We start from the raw sequence: 24,559 nt of genomic DNA on the forward strand, positions 1-24,559 counted from the left end.
ACAATAGTTGAAAGCGATTTGAAGCATGTTTTATTTTGGGGGGGGGGGGGGGGCAGAGCTTTGTGACGTCATATTTGAGGGGGGGGGGTCTGCCTTTTTGTGACGCCGTGTGACGAGGGGGGGGGGGGTCAAAAATCGTCCAAAATCGTGTGACGTCATTTATGGACGACCCCCTAACTAGACTATGGGTTAGCATTAGTGTGTATACAATACAGTACCGCAAGGCTATGTTTAAATGTATATTTGTGTGTGCACTGTCTGATTCTGTACACTAAGCGTTATGTAGTGGATGTATTCTGTAGTTGTGTACACAACATAATTATATGCAATGCCTCCAATTGTGTGCTATCGTGTACGTTGTGTATCTATCCTTGTGTACACCAATACTGTCGACTACGACGCACAGTAATAGTGTGTAATTGTGGACAATGTTTACAGTACTGTCAACCCGTCAACCCCTTATCAGTGCCAAACCTTCTTACAGACCAATTCAGACCTTACTAGCCCACCCAGTGCCCCTTATAAATCTCAACGTTGATCCTACAAAGTCTCATCGCAAGGGAGAGAAACACAAATAGACAAACATGTATTTGTTTTGCCCGCATTGAAACGGATGGACCTGAGAACTCAATTTCCCTCTACAGGAATACTCCGGGGTAAACCGCGTGGGTAGACAGGTCAATGTGTGTGTGTGTGTGCTCTGTCACTCTGTGTGTGTGTGTACACTGTGGGGCTATATGGGTGGATTTGTAATTGTGTACACTGTGTCTCTTAGAGAGTGCTGTGTGTGTGTAATTGTGTACAGTCTCTTAGAGAGTGTTGTGTGTAATTGTGTACACTGTGTCTCTTAGAGAGTGTTGTGTATAATTGTGTACACTGTGGCTTAGAGTGTTGTGTTGTGTATAATTGTGTACACTGTGTCTCTTAGAGTGTTGTGTTGTGTGTAATTGTGTACACTGTCTCTTAGAGAGTGTTGTGTTGTGTATAATTGTGTACACTGTGTCTCTTAGAGTGTTATGTTGTGTGTAATTGTGTACACTGTGTCTCTTAGAGAGTGTTGTGTTGTGTATAATTGTGTACACTGTCTCTTAGAGAGTGTTGTGTGTAATTGTGTACACTGTCTCTTAGAGAGTGTTGTGTTGTGTACAATTGTGTACACTGTCTCTTAGAGAGTGTTGTGTTGTGTAATTGTGTACACTGTGTCTCTTAGAGTGTTGTGTTGTGTGTAATTGTGTACACTGTCTCTTAGAGAGTATTGTGTTGTGTGTAATTGTGTACATTGTCTCTTAGAGAGTGTTGTGCTGTGTATGATTGTGTACATGGTGTCTTAGAGACTGTTGTGTTGTGTGTAATTGTGTACATTGTCTCTTAGAGAGTGTTGTGTGTTATTGTGTACATTGTGTCTTAGAGAATGTTGTGTATAATTGCGTACATTGGCTCTTAGAGAGTGTTGTGTTGTGTGTAATTGTGTACATTGTCTCTTAGAGAGTGTTGTGTTGTGTGTAATTGTGTACACTGTCGTAGAGAGTGTTGTGTATAATTGTGTACATTGTCTCTTAGAGAGTGTTGTGGTGTGTGTCATTGTGTACATTGTGTCTTAGAGAGTGTTGTGTTGTGTGTAATTGTGTACATTGTGTCTTAGAGAGTGTTGTGTATAATTGTGTCTGTACGCGGCGACTCTACAGAGGCGTGGTTTTGACAGAGGGAGGGAGGCGCGACCCCGCCCGTCTCGGCTTCAATTTTACCACTTCGCTCCAAAAGCAGCGGCAGCAGCAGCAGCCACAACAACACTATCAGCACCCCCCCCCTTCTCTCCTCTTCCTCCTCTCGTCATTGTTTTCTTTGTCCTCCTCAAACACAACCAGCGAAGGAGATAAAACTTTTTTTTTAATCCGCGCATTAGAGGAGGCGACATGGCGAGCGGGTGAGACGCTCCACATCACCAACCCCCGTCATCGTCACCGTCGGCTTACGTTACGTAAACATAATAAACCCATCGGTCTAATCTCGCCAATAGCCTTCTCTCACTAACGTTGTTGTCACACTCGGCTATTTGTTGTTTTGTGTTGTTCTTTTCACAATTGTCGTCATCCGTGTTTACGTCTCGCAGGGCGCCGCGCCTGTGAGCCATGTCCGAGACGCGACTGAAGGGGGCCCTCCTCCCGCTCCTCCCTGCCCGGGACGAGCATCCAAAGTCGGCGTGGCCGCTAGGCGACGACGAGGTCCCGAGTCGCGACCAGGCCGCGGCCGGGCCCGGGTACCTGGAGAAGGCGGCGCTGGGCGGATTCGGCATAACGGAGGCAACCGCGGGCGTAGCCGGACATCGCGCTGCTGTCGACGGCGCTGGTGGCGTCGGTGTACGTGAGGTTAAACCGGACGAAAGCCGCCGAGAGGTGACCTCATCCAGATCGGCCGTAGCCGCCGCCGTAAACGCTGCCGAGGTAGTGCCCTCGTTGTCGGCGGACGCAGCAGGCCAGGCCGAGGCTTCGGCCCTGCGAGCCCGGGGCGTGGGCGACGGAGCCGCCCACGAGCCGCGGCGGGTGATGCCGAGCCGCGGGGGCCACGGGGCCACGGCGACCGAGGCTCCGGGCAGAGCAGGAGGAGCAGGAGACGATGCCGTGTCTGCTGCTAAAGCAGAAGCGGCCGCCTATACAGGAGGAGGAGGAGCAGCAGTAGCAATCGCCGCTGGAGAAGTCGGCGCAAGCACAGCAGCAGCAGTGGCGGTTTCAACGACAGGGACCTCATCAGCATCGTCGTCGTCGTCTGCTCCAGGAGCAGCAGCCGTAGGTGCACCAGCAGCTGCCGCTACTGCTGCAGGAGAAGCGGCAGCTGCTGCTGCTGCATCGTCTACCTCGGGAGGAGCAACAGGAACGTCCGCACCGACAGCCGCATCGGCAACGTCTGTTTCGCCAAAAGCAGCACCTGCTGCTGCTGCTACTGCTGCAGCAGCAGCGACAACAGCTACAGTGCCTGCAACTTTTGAAGAAGCAATGGCAACTTCAGCGGGAGCAGCAGTAGGTCCAGCAGGTGGAGCTACAGGTGGATCAGGTGCAGCAGGAGCAGGTGGAGCAGCAGGTGCAGCAGGTGGAGCAGGAGCAGCAGCAGGAGCAGCAGCAGGTCCAGCAGCAGGTCCAGCAGCAGGTGGTGCAGCAGGTGCAGTAGTAGGAGCAGCAGGTGGAGCAGCATGTGCAGCAGTAGCAGCAGGCGCATCAGGTGGAGCAGCAGTATGTGCAGCAGGTGCAGCAGCAGGAGCAGCAGCGCACGTGCAGGCTTCTACGCATGGTGGATCAGAAAGGTGCGGGGCTTTAGAGAGGAGCGTCATGGACACTTCCTCGCCTACACGGAGCCCCGAAAGGTCAGCGAACCAAGGAGACCCGGCCTCTTTGGATGCAGAGGTCAAGGCCGCAGTAAAGACAAATGAAGGCTTGGACGAGCAGCAGCAGCAGCAGGCGGCAACAACAACAAGGGGCGAACCTGCCGTGGGAGGAGGGACAGGAGGAGAAGCCACTCCACTCCACAAGCAGCAGCAGACTGCGGTGGCCGCTAAGGAGAAGTTCCCTGGACAGTCCATCTATCACATCAAGTGGATCAAGTGGAAAGGGGAGAGCACTGCCATTATAACGCAGAACGAGAATGGACCCTGTCCTTTGCTGGCCATCATGAATGTGCTGCTGCTTTCCTGGAAGGTAGCGATGAATTGTTTCTAAGTGGCACACGAGTGTGATGTGATTCGTTTATACTTGCGTTAAAATGTCCCCGTTATATGGAAAGAGGAAAGTCCTTTCAGGTTTTACCAGGGTTTGGGATTTTAGAAACATTGCAGAGGAGAAGCACGTATTGGTTAGTTCAGAGAGAGATTTCGCTCAGCCTTTTGGTAATTTGTGTAACTCGGTTTTTTTGTCTGGAAGCATTTGTAAATAATTGATTCTTGTGCTGCACGTGTACTTAAGGGAGTACTGCTTTATTGCAGTTCAGTGCAGTGTTTGATTGCTAATGATGAAAGTGCATTAAGTCCTGTAAAGGCAACCATTTGGCACAATCACATCCTTGCAGTGTATGTCATGTGATGGCATCATCCATTTTACGGCTGGGTGTCTTTTGCCACGCTAGTACAGGACCTCTGCTCACAGTGCTGTGCAAATTATATGCATATTGCACCCACAAGATCTAACCACTTCGTTCTGTTCTTGGTGTGTGTGTGTTCCCTCATTTACCTGCTTTTCCAACACAGGTGTTGTTACAGAAGTTAATTCGCTTCCAGCAACATTTCCACCTACATTTTTGTTGTTAATTTCTCGTGTGATATATATATATCTTTTTCTAATCTGTGTATTTATAGTCTGACATTAACTGTTCAGTTGTGCAACTTTCCATGATGATTTCGGTAAATGTGTACACGTTTTCGTGATTGCTCAGTTTCTAATCCTTAATTCATCGCTGGCACTTGAAATAAGAGCATTAAAGCCTCTCATTTTCTTCTACATGATTCCTTTCCCAAAACGAACCGTGCAGGTATTTTTCATTATCATTACACAATTGTAATGGATTCTGGTGCACATGTATTATAATCATTATAAAACAAGGGAGTACTGCTTCGGATAACTGTATTTTGAAAGAGCTTTGCACGCTCAGTTAATATAATTCTGAAATGGTAATTGTGAAAAGTGGTCTAATCGTAACAAAATACTGTGTTCAAGCGAGCCCAAGCTTGGTTAACACAGTCATCAAATGTCAGTACCTCCCGTGTATAAGTAGAGCAGTGTGGTTTCCTACTTCCTTATTTGCACACGTAAATGTTTCCAAATAATACTAAACTAGGTCATTGCTTTAATTTGTACGCATATGATCACCTTTCTGGTTTTTTTTAGAACGTATGCACATATTACGAGCTGCTATAGAACAAGTATTGGTTATTTTGAGTCTGTGTATATCCCACTGAATCATGCTACTATTTCTGTAACTGCCTTGTATAATTTAGCTTTGATTCTAAATGGTATTTTATTCCAGCATTATTTGTATTTTTCATTAAAATGTTGGGGTCAATTACACTATACTCCAGCCCTTGTGATTAGTTTCAAGATATTTTAAAATATGGCTTTGATTACTGTTTTAACCTGCTTTGCTGCTTTGTATGACATCCGCAGTTTTTCAGATGTGGAGCTGTACTAAAATGTGTCACGTTCTTTTGGACAGATCCGATTCCCTGCTGGAATGGAAATCATTAACGCTGAACAGTTAATGGAATGTCTCGGTGAGTAGTTCTTATCTCCTGACAGCACAACTGCTACGACTTCGAAACATGATTTACTTGATTGCTCTGAAAGAGTCTGTCAGAAATGTCATTTTTAGAGTGAAACCTGTCCTCAAGCAAAGCGCGAGATGTGTATGCTACGTTATCAAACGATTCTGTGAAGTAAAAGTAATAAGCTGATATAGCTACAGTATTGTGGGAAAATTACAACAAACTCCATAAATTGCATTGATATGGGGAACCGTGTTGTGGATCCTGTGATCTGCAACAAAAATGTGTGATTGCGGTGTGCCTTGCATTGGAAAAATTATCTGCCCAATTTCATTAATAGGGAAAGCGTGTTGCATGACGTGTAACTAAATTAATCGTTGCTAAATTTGTGGATTAGGAGGTTGAGTTTTTCGAAGACCCAAATGTTGCAAATGTGCCATAGCATCTATGCTTAAGGAATTACATTTTTCACTCAATATCCAAGGTCTAAATAATTATAAATGGTTTCCTTTATGAGTCTTATCAGCACAGCTAGTCTGTACTGATGAAAAAACGATTCTAAATAGACAAAACTTCCCTCTGCATTTCCCTGAAGCTCTACTCCTGCAGCTCTGTGAACCACATACATTACATAGATTTGCAGATTATTGTAGTTGTATACCAACATATTCTGTAAGAGTGACATGTTTTCAAGTGGTCACTTGAGAGCATCGTAATAATATTACAACATATTCTTGGTTCTTTCGGTAAAGTCACATAGAAGGGAAATAATAAAATAACAAAAAATATCAATACGTGACTTACCGAAAGAACCAAGAATATGAATCCCTGCAGTCACGAAAGCTTTAAATAAAAATATTACAACAATTAAATATGTTAGACTTCACCTGGAATCCTGAGCAGTGCCATTTTCAGTCTTAAACTGTGGTTTTCCTCAATAAACATTTCGTATTATTAAACAGTTTTATGTTTGCCAAAGTGAAATGAGAAAAATATGTTTAAAATAGTCGTTATTCATATGCATGAGTCATTTAATAATGCATATGTTGAACGGAGTATTTTACAACTATAATTTTGGGTTTAGCCATCTGGGTTCCTCTGTGGTAAGAACATTTAACATTTTCTGAAGGTTACAAGTGCAAATCCCTATTGAGATTGACACTGCTTATGAATTCCTCTAGGACAAACAAAATGAGTACAATTCTTTGAGAAGCCAACACTGGTTGACCTATGGATAAACTGGCCCCAGCTAAGGGAATGTGTAATTTTCAACACTGGCTCAGAGCACCAAAGAAGATCATTAATGCTGTATTGCATATTTGAACAAGGAGTTTCGATGACTGACCTTTATGTCATTACTGACCTTTATTAGTGATAGCAGGTCATGGTACATTGTGAAAGAGCTATTGTATCTCACCATCCTCTCAACCGAATTTCAATACAACTATTTAGTTGCTTGTGTTTATCGTGGCTGCAATTTTTTTCTCAGCGTGCGACGCAGCATTAAACTAATTTATTACATCAAATTTTTCTACGAAGTACCATCAAGGCATATTCTATGAAAGAACAATTTAGTAACGTTAAATGTTCTACAGCAATTGTCGTTGAGACGGTTTAATGCCTGTTATCATTATGCAGGTGACTTCATCTTGGAAACGATGCCAAAAGAATTTTCCGAGGCACAGCGACTCAATTATGAGCAGGTAAATGTGAGTGAGTTGATGTTGTGACAGAATATCTAGTTGCCATTCTGCAGCCGGCTAACAGCATTGTTGGCCTCATCATGTTCATAGTAATGCTGAGCTGGCTTCTGGGATATTGTTCCTATGTGCCCGAAAGAACAATTTGTGCAGCTCGCTTGGCACAGAATTTTATTTGTAAATCGCTTAATAAACTATTTAAAATGCATCCTGTGCAATAGTTGACATACGGGGTGGGGGAAGAAAGTCACGATCTAATAGGCAAATATAAAATTATATTGTCACACACAGGACAGGCACTTTGCTATGTTACATTGTAAACTAGTATGGCAGTGAGTCATGATGCCAGATGTTTTTACCTTACAGATTGCCCTATTTCCTATTGCATCTGTGATTTAGCTGTTATTGCAAATGTACCATTGTAACAAAGGCTTTGAATACAGCCCGATATTTAAATGAGGCTAAATAAACCAGTACATTATATCCATAATTGCACAGATGCACACTGCTTGACACATTTTTGATTTAAGTGTGAATAATTTAGATGTTATTTTCACCAACAGCTGACAATTTTTGTGTATAGTGCTTTAGTTTAATACTTGCTATAACTGCATCAAATGGCTGACCATCCGTAACAAATTCAAATGCACGATTCAATTTTGAGTCCACATGGGTTGCACGAATGCAATCAATCTTTCAATTACCTGTATTGGAAACACCTGCTGTGTGGTGTCTGGAAAATAAAACCTGGCTTCTCTTTGCTATGCATGTGAAATGAACATTGAAGCATGAAGTTTGCCAAACTGGAAAATAATCCTTGAAAACCAAGAATAAGAAAGCTATTCTGTATAATTGTGTGGAGTTGAAAAGGCAGCGTCTCTGCTCAAATGATCACTGGCCGGCCCCGAACCCGTGATAAAAATTAAATATTTTCTGGCCTTGGTGGGGGTCATTCAAGGTGTACAGAATGACCACAGTCGACCTCCCACAAAGTGGTCCTCATTTTATCACCTGTTAAAGTGTTTGTGGGCTCATTGAAATCACTTGGAAAAAAAATCTGCCGTTATTTGTGTACACGTTACATTGCATACATTAGCATGCATGCCTCCCAAGTGACTGGAGGCAATTGCAAGAGACATTTAAATGGTTCGGAGATGTAGCCTCATTACAGAGTTAATAGGCCATTGAAACTGGAGTTGCATTCATCCATTAAAGTGCTGATGGAACAATTGATCATTAGTTGTAAAGGTACCCGGTTAACACGTGTGCATTACGTTTGCGCACAATCTGAATCACTTTATGACACTTGAAGAGTGATGGCACGGTATTGCTTGGAGATATAGTTTTTTTAAATAAATTGCATGAAGTCATGTTTTTTTTTACAATTTTTGACGCAAAAACTCTTTCAAGTGACATCCGAGTCAAAAAGCAATACAAGAATTATGTAATTACACCATTGATTTATAATGATAACCCTTAATTTTAATTTGCATAAAAGTGAGTACACATTTTGTTACACTATATATGCTTTGCAATGTACACGCTTAAATGCCACATCTCTGAACTTAGCTTATGAAAGCACTATGTGAAGGTCACTCAAAAGTTGTTGATTATGATCTTCAAGTTGTCTGTGGGACCTACATTTTGTCCTTGAACTAAGCCTTTTGACTGCAGTTTTCAACTGTGATACTACTAAGTTGCCTTTTCCAGATCCCACCCGGCAATTACAGTTGAATGGTGTTTCCAAAAGCAAAGGTGCAATTGTCTTCCTCATGGATATGAATTTGGCCATAATGCATTGCCATGCTACCTCTGAAATATATATTGTTTGATATTGGAACACTGTACTCAGCACTACACTCTCTCCAGCATGCAAATTCCATTGCTGGGTTTATATAGGTCATGCTAAATTGTATTATAAACGCTTTAATAGTATTATTATGCTTGTTTACACAGGACAGCCTCAGTCAGGACAGCCTCAAACTGCTTTGTTTAGTTGTCCTTCCCCCGCACCTGATTAGCATGGTTGGTTACATATGGTGCAAAATAAGTTCAGCATACATGCATACATACGTGAGCCTTATGACTCTTTCTCTGGAGGGTCTTGCCAAGTTTTCGCAGCATGGGACGATGATTGCTATGTATGTCTTATTTCAATCAAATGATTTATGCGATTTTTTTTCAAATATGGTAAATCTGGACCATGACGTCGGCACATGATGGCCTACTCCTCAAAATGACGTTGCAGGCTTTCCAACGTCCACTGTGAAGCAGACGGAATTTATTTTTGGGTTTAATACACACGCAGTTTTAATCAGAGCAGCCGCTAGATTAAAACCGTGAACCTCTGCACCAATTGGTGAATGCGTGACCACAAGGCCATGTCAATTGTGCTTGGCTATTTTACTGCAATACGTGAGTGTAACGTGCATTGGTGCTCAATTACTTTTCATTCCTGGCACGTATACCTGAGTTTGAACTTTGAGTTTTGTTATTGTTGTGAAATGTCTTTTCTAAATAAAATGTAAGTGGGAAAGGGTTCCACAAGTCAACTTCGTTATAGATTCGTAATGACCTTGGTACGATTTCTCGCCATGCATAACTTCACAGCACAGGTGGAATTGGATATCTGAACCTATACTGGGACTCCATTAGCTGGCCTCTGCTTCGAAGGAGTACCTGGTCCGTTATCAGCATTCAGGGGACACAGGTAGCTAGGCATGGTGCTGTCCACACTTAAAACTCTGTCTTAATATCTTAACAGGTACTGAACCTAATTTATTTACCTGGCTGACTGCATATTAAACTGATGGTTGAAATTCTGCTCGAAGTTCGAATTAGCCTGCCTGGCCTCTCTTATCTTTTCGAGGTAAGTAAAATGAGTACTACTTTGAAAAGTTGTCATCCAATAGAGAGACTGGCCTCCACCATGGTAATGTGGAATTTCTTGCCATGTCTCTCTGAAGGAAATACTCATCACCCCAATACTTGTTAGAACTTGAGCAGTAATTATCCCCACTGCCTGCCAAGACTGAAAGAAGGATCGTTTTCTCCTGTGCGTACACGTGTGTCTACAGAACATCAGCGATGCCATGACCATAATGCACAAGCTACAGACAGGGCTGGATGTCAACGTGCGGTTCACGGGCGTGGCGGATTTTGAGTACACTCCCGAATGCATTGTGTTTGACCTGCTGGGCCTGCCTCTATACCATGGCTGGTTGGTCGACCCACAGGTAAGCATCCCATTTTCATCATTGGGAGGAATGAAAGACATAAACCACATCAACTTTTGAGTTTTTGTATGTGGTCCTTCTGATATATGGAAATAATACCAATTATATTTTACTATAGCTTTTGTGTATTGGCGATATATTTGCATATCACAACAAGCTGTTATTTTTGGAGTTTTGTATTTTTAGATAAAACTCTGTTGCTTGATATTTCTCAGTTATTTATATCTACTTATTCCTAGTATTGGCCAAGCAGTGGGTTTATATTTAATGTTGTACACAGCCAGCCTTTTAATAGTCGTAGTGCAATTAAGGATGTTTAATTGATGTGATTCAGTGAAAGAAGGCTTTCTCTTCCTCCAGAATTCTGATGTGGTCAAGGCGGTGGGCAAGTGCAGCTATAACCAACTGGTTGAAAAAATAATCTCCAGCAAACAGTCGCAAAACAGCGAAGAGTTCAGTGAGGGTAAGTGATAAACACTACTCCATTGCCCTAACTGACCTTGGTTGTCAGGAGCAACAGTATAATGAAGGCACTCTGGCTGCGAATTGCAAAAACATCAACAACGTGCGTGTTAATGGTAGGCACTTTAGAAAACAACAGAGCCGCAAGCTCCAATGTAACAAATACCGTAACACAATGCTGATTGTGATTAAGGTCTTTGTGTTTATATTGGCTGTGCGGACACCTAAGGCTTGTTTTTGTTGTTATGTTTTGCCTCTTGCCTCCAGCTAATTACAATGCAGCCAATAAGGTTCTGGAAAGCATGGATTCGGAACACTGAGCATGTGCCCCTAGCTCGAGATAAAATGGCCTTGGCAGTGGCTTTTAAACCGTGTGCAACTTACATAATGTCCTTCTTTTAGATATGGAAATCTGCCTATACATAAATTTTACATTACTCAAAAAAGTGTTTTGGAGCAGATGAAAATTTGTATTCAGTAAGTTCTACCCTTTGCATGGAATGCAAAAACAAGCGGCCATCTCCCCTGTCTGGCCCTTGTAGCAAGTATTGATCCAAAGAGCAGTTTGCTTAAATTAATCCTTCATCTTACCACTGCCCCTAAGGCTGAGTTAATGCTTTGTATGCTGCACACAGTGGTACAGAGTGAAGTAGTTCTGTATTATTAGGGCTATTCCTACACACACTACGAATATACATTGCTAATTAGGTAGTCCCACAGATGTGGCATAGCAGATTACAGCTATGTTCTCAATGTAAAAATAAAGAATACAGAATGATGGTCTGTACAACACAAGTCTAGTTTTTTTCTGTTGTCATAACTTTTGATATTATTCAAATGAAAAAAATCCAAAGTAACTCCCAGCTGTGCTCAAGAATTGTTTCTCGCTGTGCTGACAATGCTTGGCTGTTGCTAACCTTGGTGGCTGACTGAAGGAGAGTGGTCATAACTCTGCCTAGTTTAGTGGGAAAACGTGCATTGTAATGAGCTTCATGAACATTAAAAGTAGATAAATAAAGTACTGCATAGTACTGTACGTGGTAAATCTGTTGCCATGCATTGTGGTGTAAAACTGCGAAATTAAACTGCAGGAGCACGTTGCCATCACGTGTAGTTTTTGATAATGTGCTCCTGCATTGGGCCTGAAGTGTCTTTAAAACCAGTTTTACTGCAGTTGCCTTGTCAGTAGTGGCTATTTTTAAACACAACTGTCTGCAAGTCTGTCACTAATCTTCTTCATTGGTGGTATGCGTTTGGCTGATTGATGGGTTGTGTCTTAAAATACCTTTCTTTAGTGGAGAGACATATTTGTGAAGGAGAATTATTGTCTGCATATCTATTGGTAGGTATCAGAAATTTAATCTCGAATTGTTTTCAATTTTCTTGGGCGAATAACACTGTTAAACCCATACTGCCAAATGCATTCAACAGAAACTCTGGAAAGGGCCCCACCCCTGGAATAATATTTTGTAACCAGACCCACACAGACCTCGTGACTTCACTACATGCTGAGTGTTGACCATCTGCCAATTTAGTATGGTTCCCACATGATGGGAGGAAAGTAAATCAAACATTTACATAACTTGTTGTACTGCACATGCTCATTCCATCTCCATGATTACTTATTTAGAGAAGTTAAAACAGGATGAGATAGCGTTAACTGTACTGCCAAAGAGACTTTGCTAGTAAAAATAAAAATAACACTTTGGATAAATTACAGAAATGCTTGCCGAATTAAGAAACTAATGAGACAAATGACGTATATAAATAAGTTGTAATTGCAGCCACTTGACCTACGTTGGAAAGCTGTAGCGTTGGCGTGCCGTGGAATGTGTTGCAATGCTTTGTAATGGCTCTAAATTGATGACAGGATGGTACAGTATGGCAGAGGTGGGTATGATGTGGAAATATGGCAGTTTGAATTATATACCATCAGAGAGATGCATGTTTATTTAGTACACTGTCAGAAAATGTATTGCTTTATATGCATAGTAACAAAAACTTTTTACAGACTATGATCTTTCAGTGATTTAATATTTTCATTTCCATTATGCGATGTTTGATTCCATTTATGCTCTATACACATTAAAGAGCTACTGAGCGTTGGTCCGTTATTTAATTTCTTGTCTTGGTAGCCTTAGCGATTTTCAGAATATGCTTTTCTAGTTGTACATTATTCTGTTTCGTTTCATTTTTCAAGGATTCTAGTATTAAACTATGAATAATTGGCTGGAGCGATGCGTTTCTAAATATGAATACACTCCCTCGTGCCTTGAATTAATTGCATACTTTAAATTGTGTTGGTTGGCTTCCAAACATCATGCATATTTATGTCATCATAACACCCACAGGAATGGTGGCAGAGCTGTTTCTGGACAGCACAGCCACTCAGCTGACTTATCATGGACTCTGCGAGCTCAACATTCATGTCAAAGAGGCAGAGATCTGTGTCTTCTTTCGAAACAATCACTTCAGCACCATCTACAAGCATAAGGTGCCTAATTTAATTGAACATCTTCATGGGTACATTGGTTGTTTTGTCATGTGGAGTTTCAAACTGAAGAAATGTATAATAGGTGACGTTTAAGGCAATGGGCCCTTCGTAGCACATCAAGAGACCGGAGAGAGGTGATGAGCGTAGGAGACCGCACTTAACACCATGGGGTTCTGGTGATAATGACATCTCTATCTGGCCCTCACTATGTGTGACATAGAAGAACCATTACCTGGAACATTGTTCATAATTGTGAGGGTGCTTGTTAGTTTGCACCACTGCCAACCACAGGATCAAATAATTTGTTATGTTTGGACCGCTTGCCACACAATCGCATGCACACGCATTGTTATTGGCATTCGCTTTCAGAAATTATTGGCATTCACTTTTCACTGATGTTGGCTCCAAGGCTCTTGTCATCATTTCATTTAGACTTTCCAAAAGGATCAGAGTTAAATTTCATTGACAAGCATTTCTGGGCATCAAAACCAATTGCTTTCTTTTCGTAGTTATAATTCAACAACTCGCCTGAAATACCACCTTTTAAGGTAGTGTCAATGATTATACTGTTTCTATAAAAATCGTTACCTTGCATCTGCATTATATTGGCTGCTCACACATAGCATCAAAGCCACGGTTAAAACAACCGGAAATCAGACTTGTGTTTTTGGGAACTATGTTATTTTTACAGCAAGAAGCCAGAAAAAGATTGCACAATATTTAGATAACAGCACATGAGACATGAAAAACTTGTCTAGCAATGGACCAATAGCAATGTACCATACGCTTGTCTTCATTGCCAACAAAACATGTCCGTGCCCTGCAGCAACATCATGTACTTAGCCTTTGAGCATTCTTAACAAAATATGTTGAAAGGTCATTTGGCAGTAGCCAAATTGTATTCTCAAAAATAATTTGACAAAAACATTTAAAACCCATGAGTCCTTAAACTGATATTTGGCATAAGTCACGCAATTAGAGTGTTTTTGAAAATTGTATTGCATGCCTACTAATAGCCTGCCTGCGTATTCCAATGTGGCACATTTTCAATTTGCTCTTTAAAAAGTCACCAGAGATTGTTTTCAACGATAACTTTTTAGGACACAAATGTCACATAATGAAGAAACTCCTGTGGTAGGCAGACACAGGCATACCCAACCAAATACATTTATCAGCTTTCCTTGCTAAGTATATGTGAACGTAATATTTAATAGGCTCCTGCCGTTGATTCGTGCTTCGAAAATTTAACCAGTATCCTTGGTGATTTGTGAAGGTCTCAAATTAACAGTTGTCCATCACAAATCGTTAAATTGTTTGTCATTGGCAGTAATTTGTGGGAAATTACCATTTGCTAATCATAACAAAAACACTGCATGTTTTACACACGGCTGCATGTGGCTGATCATACTTGTTTATGTTTCATGGCAGATGCAGTTAAATCGGCATTGATTTTAAGTGCTTTTGAACAAAAATATTAAAATGGTCCAGCCCTAGTAAATTAAGTCATCGTGCATTGCGAACGAGACGTTCTCCCATATAGCAATAATAAATACACGAATATATTTTATTCTGCACGCCTTTTGGTTTACCCCAAAGCCCACCATTAAGTATTAATTGCATCGTTTTTCTTATAAAATCAGCTATTTGAGCCAACACTCATAGCCATTCTGAGCTAAGCATGTATTTTTTTGGATGTGTATAATCCTTTTTCCTGTGTTTTTGACTCTTGTGTGTGTGCATGTGTTGCTGGACTCAGGGGCAGCTCTTCCTGCTGGTAACAGACCAGGGCTTTTTGACAGAGGAGTCGGTGGTGTGGGAAAGCCTGCACAGTGTGGATGGCGATGGAAACTTTTGCGACTCCGACTTTAACTTGCGCCCACCGTCAGACCCCGCAAACCTGTTCCCTGCTGGAGTCAACCAGGAGCAGATTGATCAGGTTTGTCTACCGTGGGCGAACAGAATGCACACATGGACAAGCGCTGCATGGACAAATACTAAGTTCATCCACCACACAGCAGGGTGAAACACTTGTTGGTTAAATCTTAAGTTTTCGTGACTGCAATGATCCATACTCTTTAGTTCTTTCGGTAAAGTCACGTAGGTATAAAATAAAAAACAGAATCAAAATAAATCAAATCACGACATTTCGGAAGCAACACAAGCCTCCGTCATCAGGTGCTTCCGAAACGTCGTGATTTGATTTATTTTGATTCTGTTTTGTATTTAAATATACTTATTTATTTATACCTACATGACTTTACCGAAATAACTAAAGCGTACTTGTTGGTTACTTTTTTTCTAGCACTGCTCGACTTTGGAATTCCGTCACATCGTCTTTTTTCACAAGTTCCTTAAATCCTTGCTCAAATCAACCAATGTCCTAACCTTTTCTATTACACCTTCATTTGTGCTGTTTATTGCCGACCAATTGGTGGTTTGTACCTGTGCTCAGCAACAGTAATTTAAATTAGGCACGTTTGCAGGAGTTTGGGTTTAAGCCATGCAGACAAAATTAAGAGATACACTGCTTGAATTTAATTATTGATAAAAATGGAAACCGTGGCCATGTTATGGATGTGCGAGGAATGGATTTTGGAAAAATGTGCTTAACATCTAACTCAGACTTTTAAATTCCTGAACAATTAATATAATCAAGTGTTGCCCTGCTCAAAAGAGCAATTGGTGTCCTCGGAGCAAGTGATGGACATTGCAAATTCTTATGGCGGGAACCAATCTATGCCTAGGACAACCACAGTTAACATCCCACAAAGTTCTGCTCTTGTGATTCAAGAGGATTGATTTGCTGAGCAGATCACAGACCATATATTGAATTTTCAACCTGGATGCTGGGAAAATGGAAAAACAATGCTACAAAGGATGAAAAATATGGAGAGATACGTGCAGGGAATTACCCTGAAAGACAAAAACACGTGGGTTAGAGAACAAATATAAATTTGACATCATTGACTATTTCTTAAGGTAAACAGTCTTAGTTAGGGCACATCAGTTATAGGGATAAGGACAGAAACAATGGAGGGAACACAGATTAGAGCATGACCACCATGGAGATGGAGCAATGAGCACATCTCGTGTGTAGGAGCGAGATTATAGTGGCATCATAAGCCAATGAGGGGTGGCAATTGCACGGTGATGCTTTAACCAGCATTTGATACATCGCGGCTGATGATGAACCTTGTGATTGTTAAGTGATTTAATCGCTACACCACCTGGTACTGTGTTAAGTGAAAAAAACAGGTTTGGAACAAGGACTGGTGGTAATGTGTTTCTTGATTAATTAACTGCATCTTGTTTTTTATTTACCGCAGGATTATTTGGTGGCACTGTCCCTGCAGCAAGAACAGGGTGGCAGTGAACTGCCAGCTGCGGAGAGTGACCTCGATCTGGCCAAGCGGCTCCAGGAAGAGGAGAATTTGCGTGCGGCGCAGTACTTCCAGGAGCAGGAGCGACAGCAGCAACCACAGCAGCCACCGCAACCGCCCCAGGTACAGGGGCAGTTGTGGCACACAAAGCCATTTTCCAGCACTTGAGGCACGGTTGATAAATAATGTAAATAAATGTTGTACTGAAAAGACATCCAAATCCACTGGGCTCAAATGGGCAGGAGATGGCATTACAACACATGGGTTTATGATCTGTCTGTGCAGCTTTTTAAAGTATTAGTTTTGCATATCCATGGATTCATGCCGTGGCACGACAGTCAGTCTTTCACATGCAAAATGAGCATTTAAAAAAGGAAATGGTCAAACATCCCAAAGGAGGATCCTCCTGAAAAAAGTTTTCGGATTCAAATAAACTTCTCTCCAAAAAAATAAACCACATTTATTTCATGTCGTGGACAGGCCCAGCTTTAGTTGGTGGCCTGTATGGTTGCTTAGGAGTGATCAAAATGCCACGACAAAATGTAAAGAAGGCTAGTGATGGACGTAAACATTTTTACAGCTTTTCACATGTAACTCATTGGAAACATCCAAATGTTGATTTATATTTCCCAAGTTTTTTGAAAATGCAATGAAATAAGTTCATGAACATTCATAACCATTGTTAGTCAACAATTTTGAACATTACTCAATGAAGTGTGAGCAGCCGAGTTGTTTGAAAACATAATTTGGCAAGAACTACAGTCAGCAGGCTGTCCAACACTTGCATAATGCCCCTGAGATGTTCCATTAACTAACATGTTATTTTGAGCAGTGCTCATAACCGTTGTTGGTCCCGAGCCAGTGTCGAAAATGCCATATTTCTGTTCAGGCTCATCTCTCTCGAGGCCAACCACTGTTGACTTTTTACTAATTTTATCAACCCTGGATAGCTGATAGGCTGTCGACCCCCTCGCATGCAAACAAACTGTCAAGCTTTCAAATGTAAGTCAAGTGCTCAAACCATAGTGTCGCCTGGCCTGATAAGGAACGGTCGTCAATGTAGCTTCAGTCGGGCATCATTGCTGGATAGTTCAGATGACAGCATCATTTGTGCCAATATCCATTCATCTCTCACCTTCCGCAGCAACCGCAACAGAGGCAACAGCAGCAGCCACCCTCCCCTGGCGAGAACCGCTCAACGCCGGCGGCTGGCAGCGCGGAGCGGGAAAGACGGCCCCGGAGGCAGGAGGATAAGAGCAAGTGCGTCATCCTGTAAGCACGGGTCGCCACTCGTGCGCTCGCACGCCAAGACCCGCCGTGTCCGTCTGCGTTGACATGCAGCCGGCGCCGGTGCTAGTGCGGCCGTGTCGAGCGCCCACCGATGTAAAAGCAGGTGCCACGTTGAATGGGTGCGAGTGCAATATGTGAATACGTTTAGCGATAGCCACTTGCGGAGGTTTGAGCACGTCGACCATATTTCTTCTTGGAACATGAACCAAGTGGCTTATTTTGAACCGCTGTCTCACACTTTATGGTATGACCCACTAGGATGCGTATATACATATATAAATAGATAAAGTTTTGATGTAAAGCTATTATTTTGATAACATTTTGGCAACACAGGGACAAGTATGAAACGGTGCCCTATCCTATAATGATGTCGGGTGAAATAAGATGCCTGCAGTGTGCTGAATTCATGTGTTATCCAGTTTCAGCATCAACAACAGAGTTGAGAGTTGTCACCAAAGAGAGACTAGAAGAGCTCTTCCTGTTTGGTTCAAACACAAACAATTGCTTGATTACAGAGGGCTGCCTGGTTGAAATGTTTTAGACTGCCTTTTGAAGCCACTTTGTGAGGTGCATTTGTTAAATGACTTCTTACAAAATCTTATTTGTAAATGCCTACACATGGCTAAGATGGTCACACTTTGGTGAAACCTCATCGTGTTGGTATTGAGTGTCGTGTTCGGACCGTTTTACATCATTTGCTTTGTGCTAGCATCTTGGTGACATGTGGCATTCAGTTTTAAAATGTCATAATCGGCACCCACTTGAGAGGATTAGTCTGGTCTTCATAGACTGAGATGAAAACATACAAAAATTGCTCTTGAATCCCAGATTAAGTTTATCCAAATCCTATTGGCAACCATACTCTCAGTATTTTAAAATATATAAGTGCCTCTAGAGAAAAGGAATTAAACTTTGTTATGATTAGCAAAGAGTTGACTGGGTTTTTTTCAAAGATTGCTGTTGGCTTGCCCCCGGGTAAGAGCATCAGGATATTCGTATCTAAGGCATTCTAGGATTCATACAGGCTTCGGTGTCTTCTTATCGAAGTTATGTTGTACAGTTTTGTAATGTTTGAAAGATGTGATATTTTTTCTAAACTTACTAAACTAAAACCTTTTGGTTTAAAGTAATGTAGTACAAAAAAAAAACAACAACCACATTTTCTTTTGTTTAAAGGGCAGTATTAATTATAAATTTGGCGAGGTGTTTTCATGTTATATGTGCTTATACATCACTGCCAACATCGTTCCGTAATGCTTGTCCATGCATGCTGCATTAACATCACTGGACTGCATAAAAGTGGACTATTTTAAAAAATGTCTTGACACTCTTTGCTAATTTGAGGTAGAGTTTAATTCCATCCCTTGCTTAACCATCCATTACTTTCTGTTGTCGTGAAAACCTTGATCTCTTCATTTTGGAGGGAAAAATGCCACTTTGCCACGTGCAATGCTTAGGTGTTTCAAAGTAGTTTGAGTAAAAAGGTCCCCACAACCCATAGAAAAGGCATTTACAAAGTCAAAAAAGCTAGGCCCTACATCTCCAGAGTATAGTTTTGTGCCCATGGCTAAACATCTGTGTGTCTCCACAATTTTCTCAAGTCGTGTGTTCTTAACTTACAGTTAGTGCTGCCTGTTAGGCTAGAGAATTACTTGAATCTGAAGCACTTGGCACACCTGAGAAGGATAGGCGGTAAGATATGGATGGGTGTTTTTTCTACTGGATGAATATTGATGATGGAAAGTAATGAATGGATGTTCTATCAACCCAAGTTCCTGCTTGACACTAATTTAATAATAGATATTTGAGTTTATGCAAGCATCTATCGAGAAACTGAGGAGGCTCACTTTTTTAATCGATCCTTAGCCACATTGGTGGGAGGGCGACAGGGAGAGTGGATTTCCTTTATACTCATTCATATTCTAACCAAATTACTTGGTACACAGCCAGTAACTCTGCTTGAATGTACACTGCATCTCTGTTGGGGACAGCTTAATATAAGCCTCTGGCAGAAAAAACCAGCAAACTTTGTTAAATGCCATTGCCTGCCAGCACTCCTATACTGGGCCAATAGACATCAAAAGTTGTAAACAGTTTGCGGACAGAACATCCAATAGACTTTTCCTCATGCAACAGCCCTTAGCTATGGAATGTGTGTTGTTGTTGTTATGGATTAAGTCTTTGTTTATGAGGTGGGTTTTTTTCAACACTTGCCATGAACGAGAGGCGACACTTGAGAGGGTGGAGCTGGGTAAGTGGACACGCGCTGTGACTCTCTTTCATCCAACCGGGATAAGCGAGCTAACGTGAACACTTTTTTTGCCATCCCAGCTGTAACGCCTGGCTACTCACTGCAATTTTGAACATTTGGGCAGTGAAAGTGCTTGAGGGTTTTCAAAGGGGCACTTTTGGATGTCAAATCAAAGAGGTCCTGTACCATAACTTGTGCAAGCCAGTGTGAAAATGAACATTTTACGCAAAATCGAGTTCCTTAGGAGTGCCGAGCAGCCAAATTGCGATGGCTCTCGCTAGCTTGTGTATAAATTGATGTAAGATGCTGCCAGTTCAAGGTGTAAAATGGCACAGTTGGCACATGCAAGTGCATCCAGTTCTTTCTCACCGAAACATATTGGAATTCTTACTCAGTGCCAGCAATTTAGACGTCTATCTCTTGAATAGACAATTTTAATGTGACCACAACCCCAATGTGGTTAGCACATTGCGCCGAGTTCGTTTCTTGGCCACAACCAACATTGGTGGCATGTGATATCTGAATTCTGACTAGTGTGGTGAAGTATGGTCAAACAACCCCCTATGGCTGAGTGTGCAAAGGTTTTCATTCAGAAGTGGATTGACAAAGGACTGTACATTAATGCAAAATAATTATCAGTCAATCCATACTTTATATGAACAAATAGAAAAACAATAACCCATTTCCATGGCAGGGATATGACTCGGAGTGAACTTGTGGCTGGATAGCTGTGTTTTTTGTGTTATAGCATGAGGTTGTTTGTAAGAAAGACTTTACAATAGAGGTTAAGCGTGCTTTTTCAGTTGTGGATATGTTAGGAGTTACCATTTAAGTTAGTTTGAAATCTATGCTTTTGTGTTATATATGTAGCGAAAGCTACTGGGGGAAACACTTGTGAATTTGAAAGGGTTTCTAAAAAGCAACAGTCATGTTGTACGCATCTGCACATAATGGGTCATCTGTATTTTAGCTGTAATGGGGGTCCAATTTCAGGCATCATTTTTATTGTTTAATTTTAATTTGTTTTATGTTTATTTAACCTACTTTTTGTACACCAGCTGTATAATCATCACATCTCTCATTGAGAACTCTTTCAGATAAACTCCAAAATGTGTTGTAATATTTTCAATAACAATAATGCCATTTAATTAATCTACGTTATATCCAGGTGCTGTGGCTTTTGAGTGGATTATTTAAGGAGTGGTTTGTTAAGATGAAAGTATATTGCTCGATAAATCAGCTGTAGCTTATGTTCATTTTAAGCAGTCCGTACTGAGCATCTTCGCAAGGAATATCTTCCAGCCTTCCATTGAAGCAGTCAACATGACCTATTAAAACCAACCGGACCTTATTATCAACTCAACTCTTCAGCCGTTCTTCAAGCAATTCTACAACAGTGTTTAGGCCAGTCCTGATCGAGTGTGCAGATTTGTACGGAAAAGATCCATTTTGTCTTTAAAATATAAAATAACAGAATGATTATGAAGTTGTCACAAGCAGTGTCGATGACTGTGTGCACCGTAGTTGAGTATCATGAGGAGTGAAAGCACCATTTGTTCTGTGCTGAAGTAAAAATATGAGTTTGTTAAATATACTGAAGTTGCCCTTGCTTCGATGACGCACTGTCATTCATTTGCAGACACGAAATCGAATGTGTTTGACAATTTCAAGTCACTGTTGTTATCGGGCATTGATATAATGTTGATGATGTATTCTTTTTGTTGCACACCTATTTAATGATAAGCGAGTACTGTACTCTTAGAATCAACAATATGCATTTATTCAAATACAATACAGTATACAATTTTAAAATATGACTAATGTTTAAGTTTGCCATGAAGTTAACGGATTATTTAATTTGAGGAAAATGTAAAAAAAAACTAATTAGTCAGTTCATTGAATGTGATCGGGGATCTTGCAAGGCTATGAAATAACTTCTGAATCATTTTTATTTAGAAATTATTAGCTAGTCTAATGATGCATGCCATATAATGCCTAGTCTAATTAAATATAAGAATTTATGCAGTAATAATTGCTTGGTCCATATAAACGTTGGCAAAAAAGCGTTGAGATTTTAGCTGCGTTGTGTGTGTCATTGCCGTGTTGTCGTGTAATGTATGCTTGACCATTTGTGATGCGTTCCACTTAAAGTTTTAATCGTTTGCTGTCTCAACGTGTGCTGTTTGTTCCCCTTCAGTAATGCTTCCTGCATACATTACATTTATGTCCAGAAATTGGTTTTATCTTTCATTTAAACAAAAAAAATTCCCAATTGTTAAAAAAAAAACATTAATGAGATTATAGTAAGGTGCATGGCCTTTTAGATTGTACATGTACTAATTTCTGTTAAATGTACACATCAACTACTTGCTTTTTTGCTTGTTAATGCCGGAGCCATATTTTCTCAGATTCTATCTCAATATTAAGTCGTGAGATCTCAAATTGGCCACAGTGGCTAAGGTAATGTTATAGAGGTGGTAGAGTTAACTTTGTGGTGGGGGCTCGTTGGTGCCATGTTGCCACTGAAATGCCTGCCTGCAGATGTAAAGACTTGTCTCATCCTCAATGACAATGCCCTCATATAGAGCTATGTCTTCACATTGGCACGTTATGGCTTTAGATAGTAGATCATGCCTGTTTAAATTAAAATATTATTTAGTGGCTATGCTTTCTTTACCAGGGTACTTGGTTAAATCATACTACTGATGAATAATGTAACCTATCACCATATACTCTGCAGTATGTTAAATTGTCGTCACATATACTTTATCACCGATGTAGCATGTTACAAAAAGCCAATAGGCTTCTTTACATTGGAGCATTAAGGCCATTTCCTCCCCATGACATTACCTTTAAACAGGTTTTAGTCCGCTCAATTTAATAAAATCATAGTTATATGAACTGGGTATAATGTACAGCAATTTGTATCAAAACACCTGGCTATTGAAACGATCCTAACCTCTGTTTTACAAAAACTGTTCTTAAACTTCCTGGTCTGAATTATTGCAGTTGCATCAGATTTAATTATATTTTTTGTGGGGATGTGGAATTGAGTACATGGAGAAATGGGTTATGGTGGAGAGCTGATGTCAGGTCAGAGGTCGGGATGGGAATTTCAGGGTTCACGCGTATTGACCGGTGTTTAGGTTACATTTTGTTAAATGGTGAATTCAAATGTACCATTTTGCGAAAAGTGCATCAAAAGAATGTATGTGTGTTTACTGCGTCGAAGCAAGTTTGTTTTGCTAACTATGGAGCATCTGTTAATGTGCTCCTTTGTATAATTTTGTAATTAGGCAACGGAATGCATCAGGTAGAAAAATGTCTAAATTGGGTTTTTTAATTACATTACTAAGTTGTAAGTCAACCGAATTTGGCTGTGTGCTATAAAGTTTCTATTTATACATTGTTGTAAATGTAAATTGTTGTAGGTAATCCGTTAACGTTTAAAAGGCATAATGAATATAGACTACAGTACATTAAATTTAGTCAATAATATACTAAAACTCAACTTTTATGCACTTCTCACTCTAATGCTGTAAATATTTATTGGAATTACACACAGCTTAAGCTGTCTCTCAATGATAATGTGTGAAATGAGTATTGGTTTAATGTAATGGCAAAAAATCTGGACGACAAGTTTGTTTATTGGGTTGTAGATGCGTTGACTTTTGATTTCACTTCTGGTGACCAAACCGGTATTTGTCCAAATGGCTTATTAGTGCCTGAGTAGTAGAATGGAAAGTGTTGTTTTTTGGAATCTTAATGTATACTGTAAACACTTGACCTAAGCATTTAATAACTTGTCGGTCGTGAAGTTTTCTGCTGCGCACCAAGGTTAAAATTAAAGCGCTTAATTGCTAAATATTTACATATTTCAATAAAACCTAACAAAAGTAACTTGTGTGTCTTGTGTTTTTGCGCTAAAATGTTACGTGCGTTAAATTGTCAGCACCAATACATACGCAGGGAAATTATCAAAGCGAATGGAATCCGAATATGAAAAAGGCAAGCATGGTGGAGTGCTTTTCCAAAACTGAATTTGATGATCAGAATCAAAATCTTTATTTATCCTTGAGGATGCCAAAAAGCTATGAAACTCTTTCACAGACGTTCAGTAGGGGCGGGTCGGCAAGTTACAACAACAACCAATACCAAAAAACTACAGGAGTGCAAATTATAGAAAAAGTAAGCCACTAAAAATAATACAAATAAGTAAAGTATATAAGTACAAATCGCGTAAGTGCATACATTCCTGCGAATTTTCTGCACAATACAAGCTTGGGAAATCGTTATCTGTGGGTCTTTCGGTAAAGTCACGTAGATAGGTTCAAAGAAAATAAAAAACCACGACGTTTCGATCGCAACACAAGCGGTTGTCATCAGGAAAAGGGTGTTAGCCTCTAAAGGCAAACTGTTTATAAAGGTTTTAAATGGGCGTAGCCCAAGTGTCAGCAGCATAGGCGGGGCAGCTAATGTTAATGTCAGTGATGGTACTCGTAGA

General features: G+C 40.8%; 1 protein-coding gene across 2 annotated transcripts; it reads left to right on the plus strand.

Annotated features, from left to right (window-relative positions):
- The first annotated feature begins 632 nt into the window (after positions 1-632).
- Positions 633-23,955, plus strand: LOC133346472 (ubiquitin carboxyl-terminal hydrolase MINDY-2-like). Of its 2 annotated transcripts, XM_061558081.1 has the most exons (10): positions 633-1,924; positions 2,111-3,686; positions 5,194-5,251; positions 6,881-6,945; positions 10,020-10,178; positions 10,539-10,641; positions 12,992-13,134; positions 14,891-15,070; positions 16,461-16,637; positions 17,659-23,955. In XM_061558081.1, the coding sequence occupies exons 2-10, from the start codon at positions 2,130-2,132 to the stop codon at positions 17,788-17,790; spliced, it is 2,574 nt and encodes an 857-aa protein (XP_061414065.1). In that variant the 5' UTR covers positions 633-1,924; positions 2,111-2,129; the 3' UTR covers positions 17,791-23,955. The 2 variants fall into 2 exon arrangements, with proteins under 2 accessions (XP_061414065.1, XP_061414067.1); XM_061558083.1 differs by having other exon boundaries at positions 633-3,686.
- The last annotated feature ends 604 nt before the right edge of the window (positions 23,956-24,559 follow it).

This window comes from Lethenteron reissneri, chromosome 24, assembly GCF_015708825.2.
Source record: "Lethenteron reissneri isolate LAM-NWPU_2019-01 chromosome 24, ASM1570882v1, whole genome shotgun sequence".
Classification (NCBI taxonomy): Eukaryota; Metazoa; Chordata; class Hyperoartia; order Petromyzontiformes; family Petromyzontidae; genus Lethenteron; species Lethenteron reissneri.

Bases quoted from the DNA above. Each gene is read 5' to 3' on its own strand.
- LOC133346472 (XM_061558083.1), top strand. From the start codon at position 2,130: ATGTCCGAGACGCGACTGAAGGGGGCCCTCCTCCCGCTCCTCCCTGCC. The intron at 6,946-10,019 runs GTAAATGTGAGT...GTGTGTCTACAG, and splicing joins AGCGACTCAATTATGAGCAG to AACATCAGCGATGCCATGAC. The intron at 10,179-10,538 runs GTAAGCATCCCA...CTCTTCCTCCAG, and splicing joins GCTGGTTGGTCGACCCACAG to AATTCTGATGTGGTCAAGGC.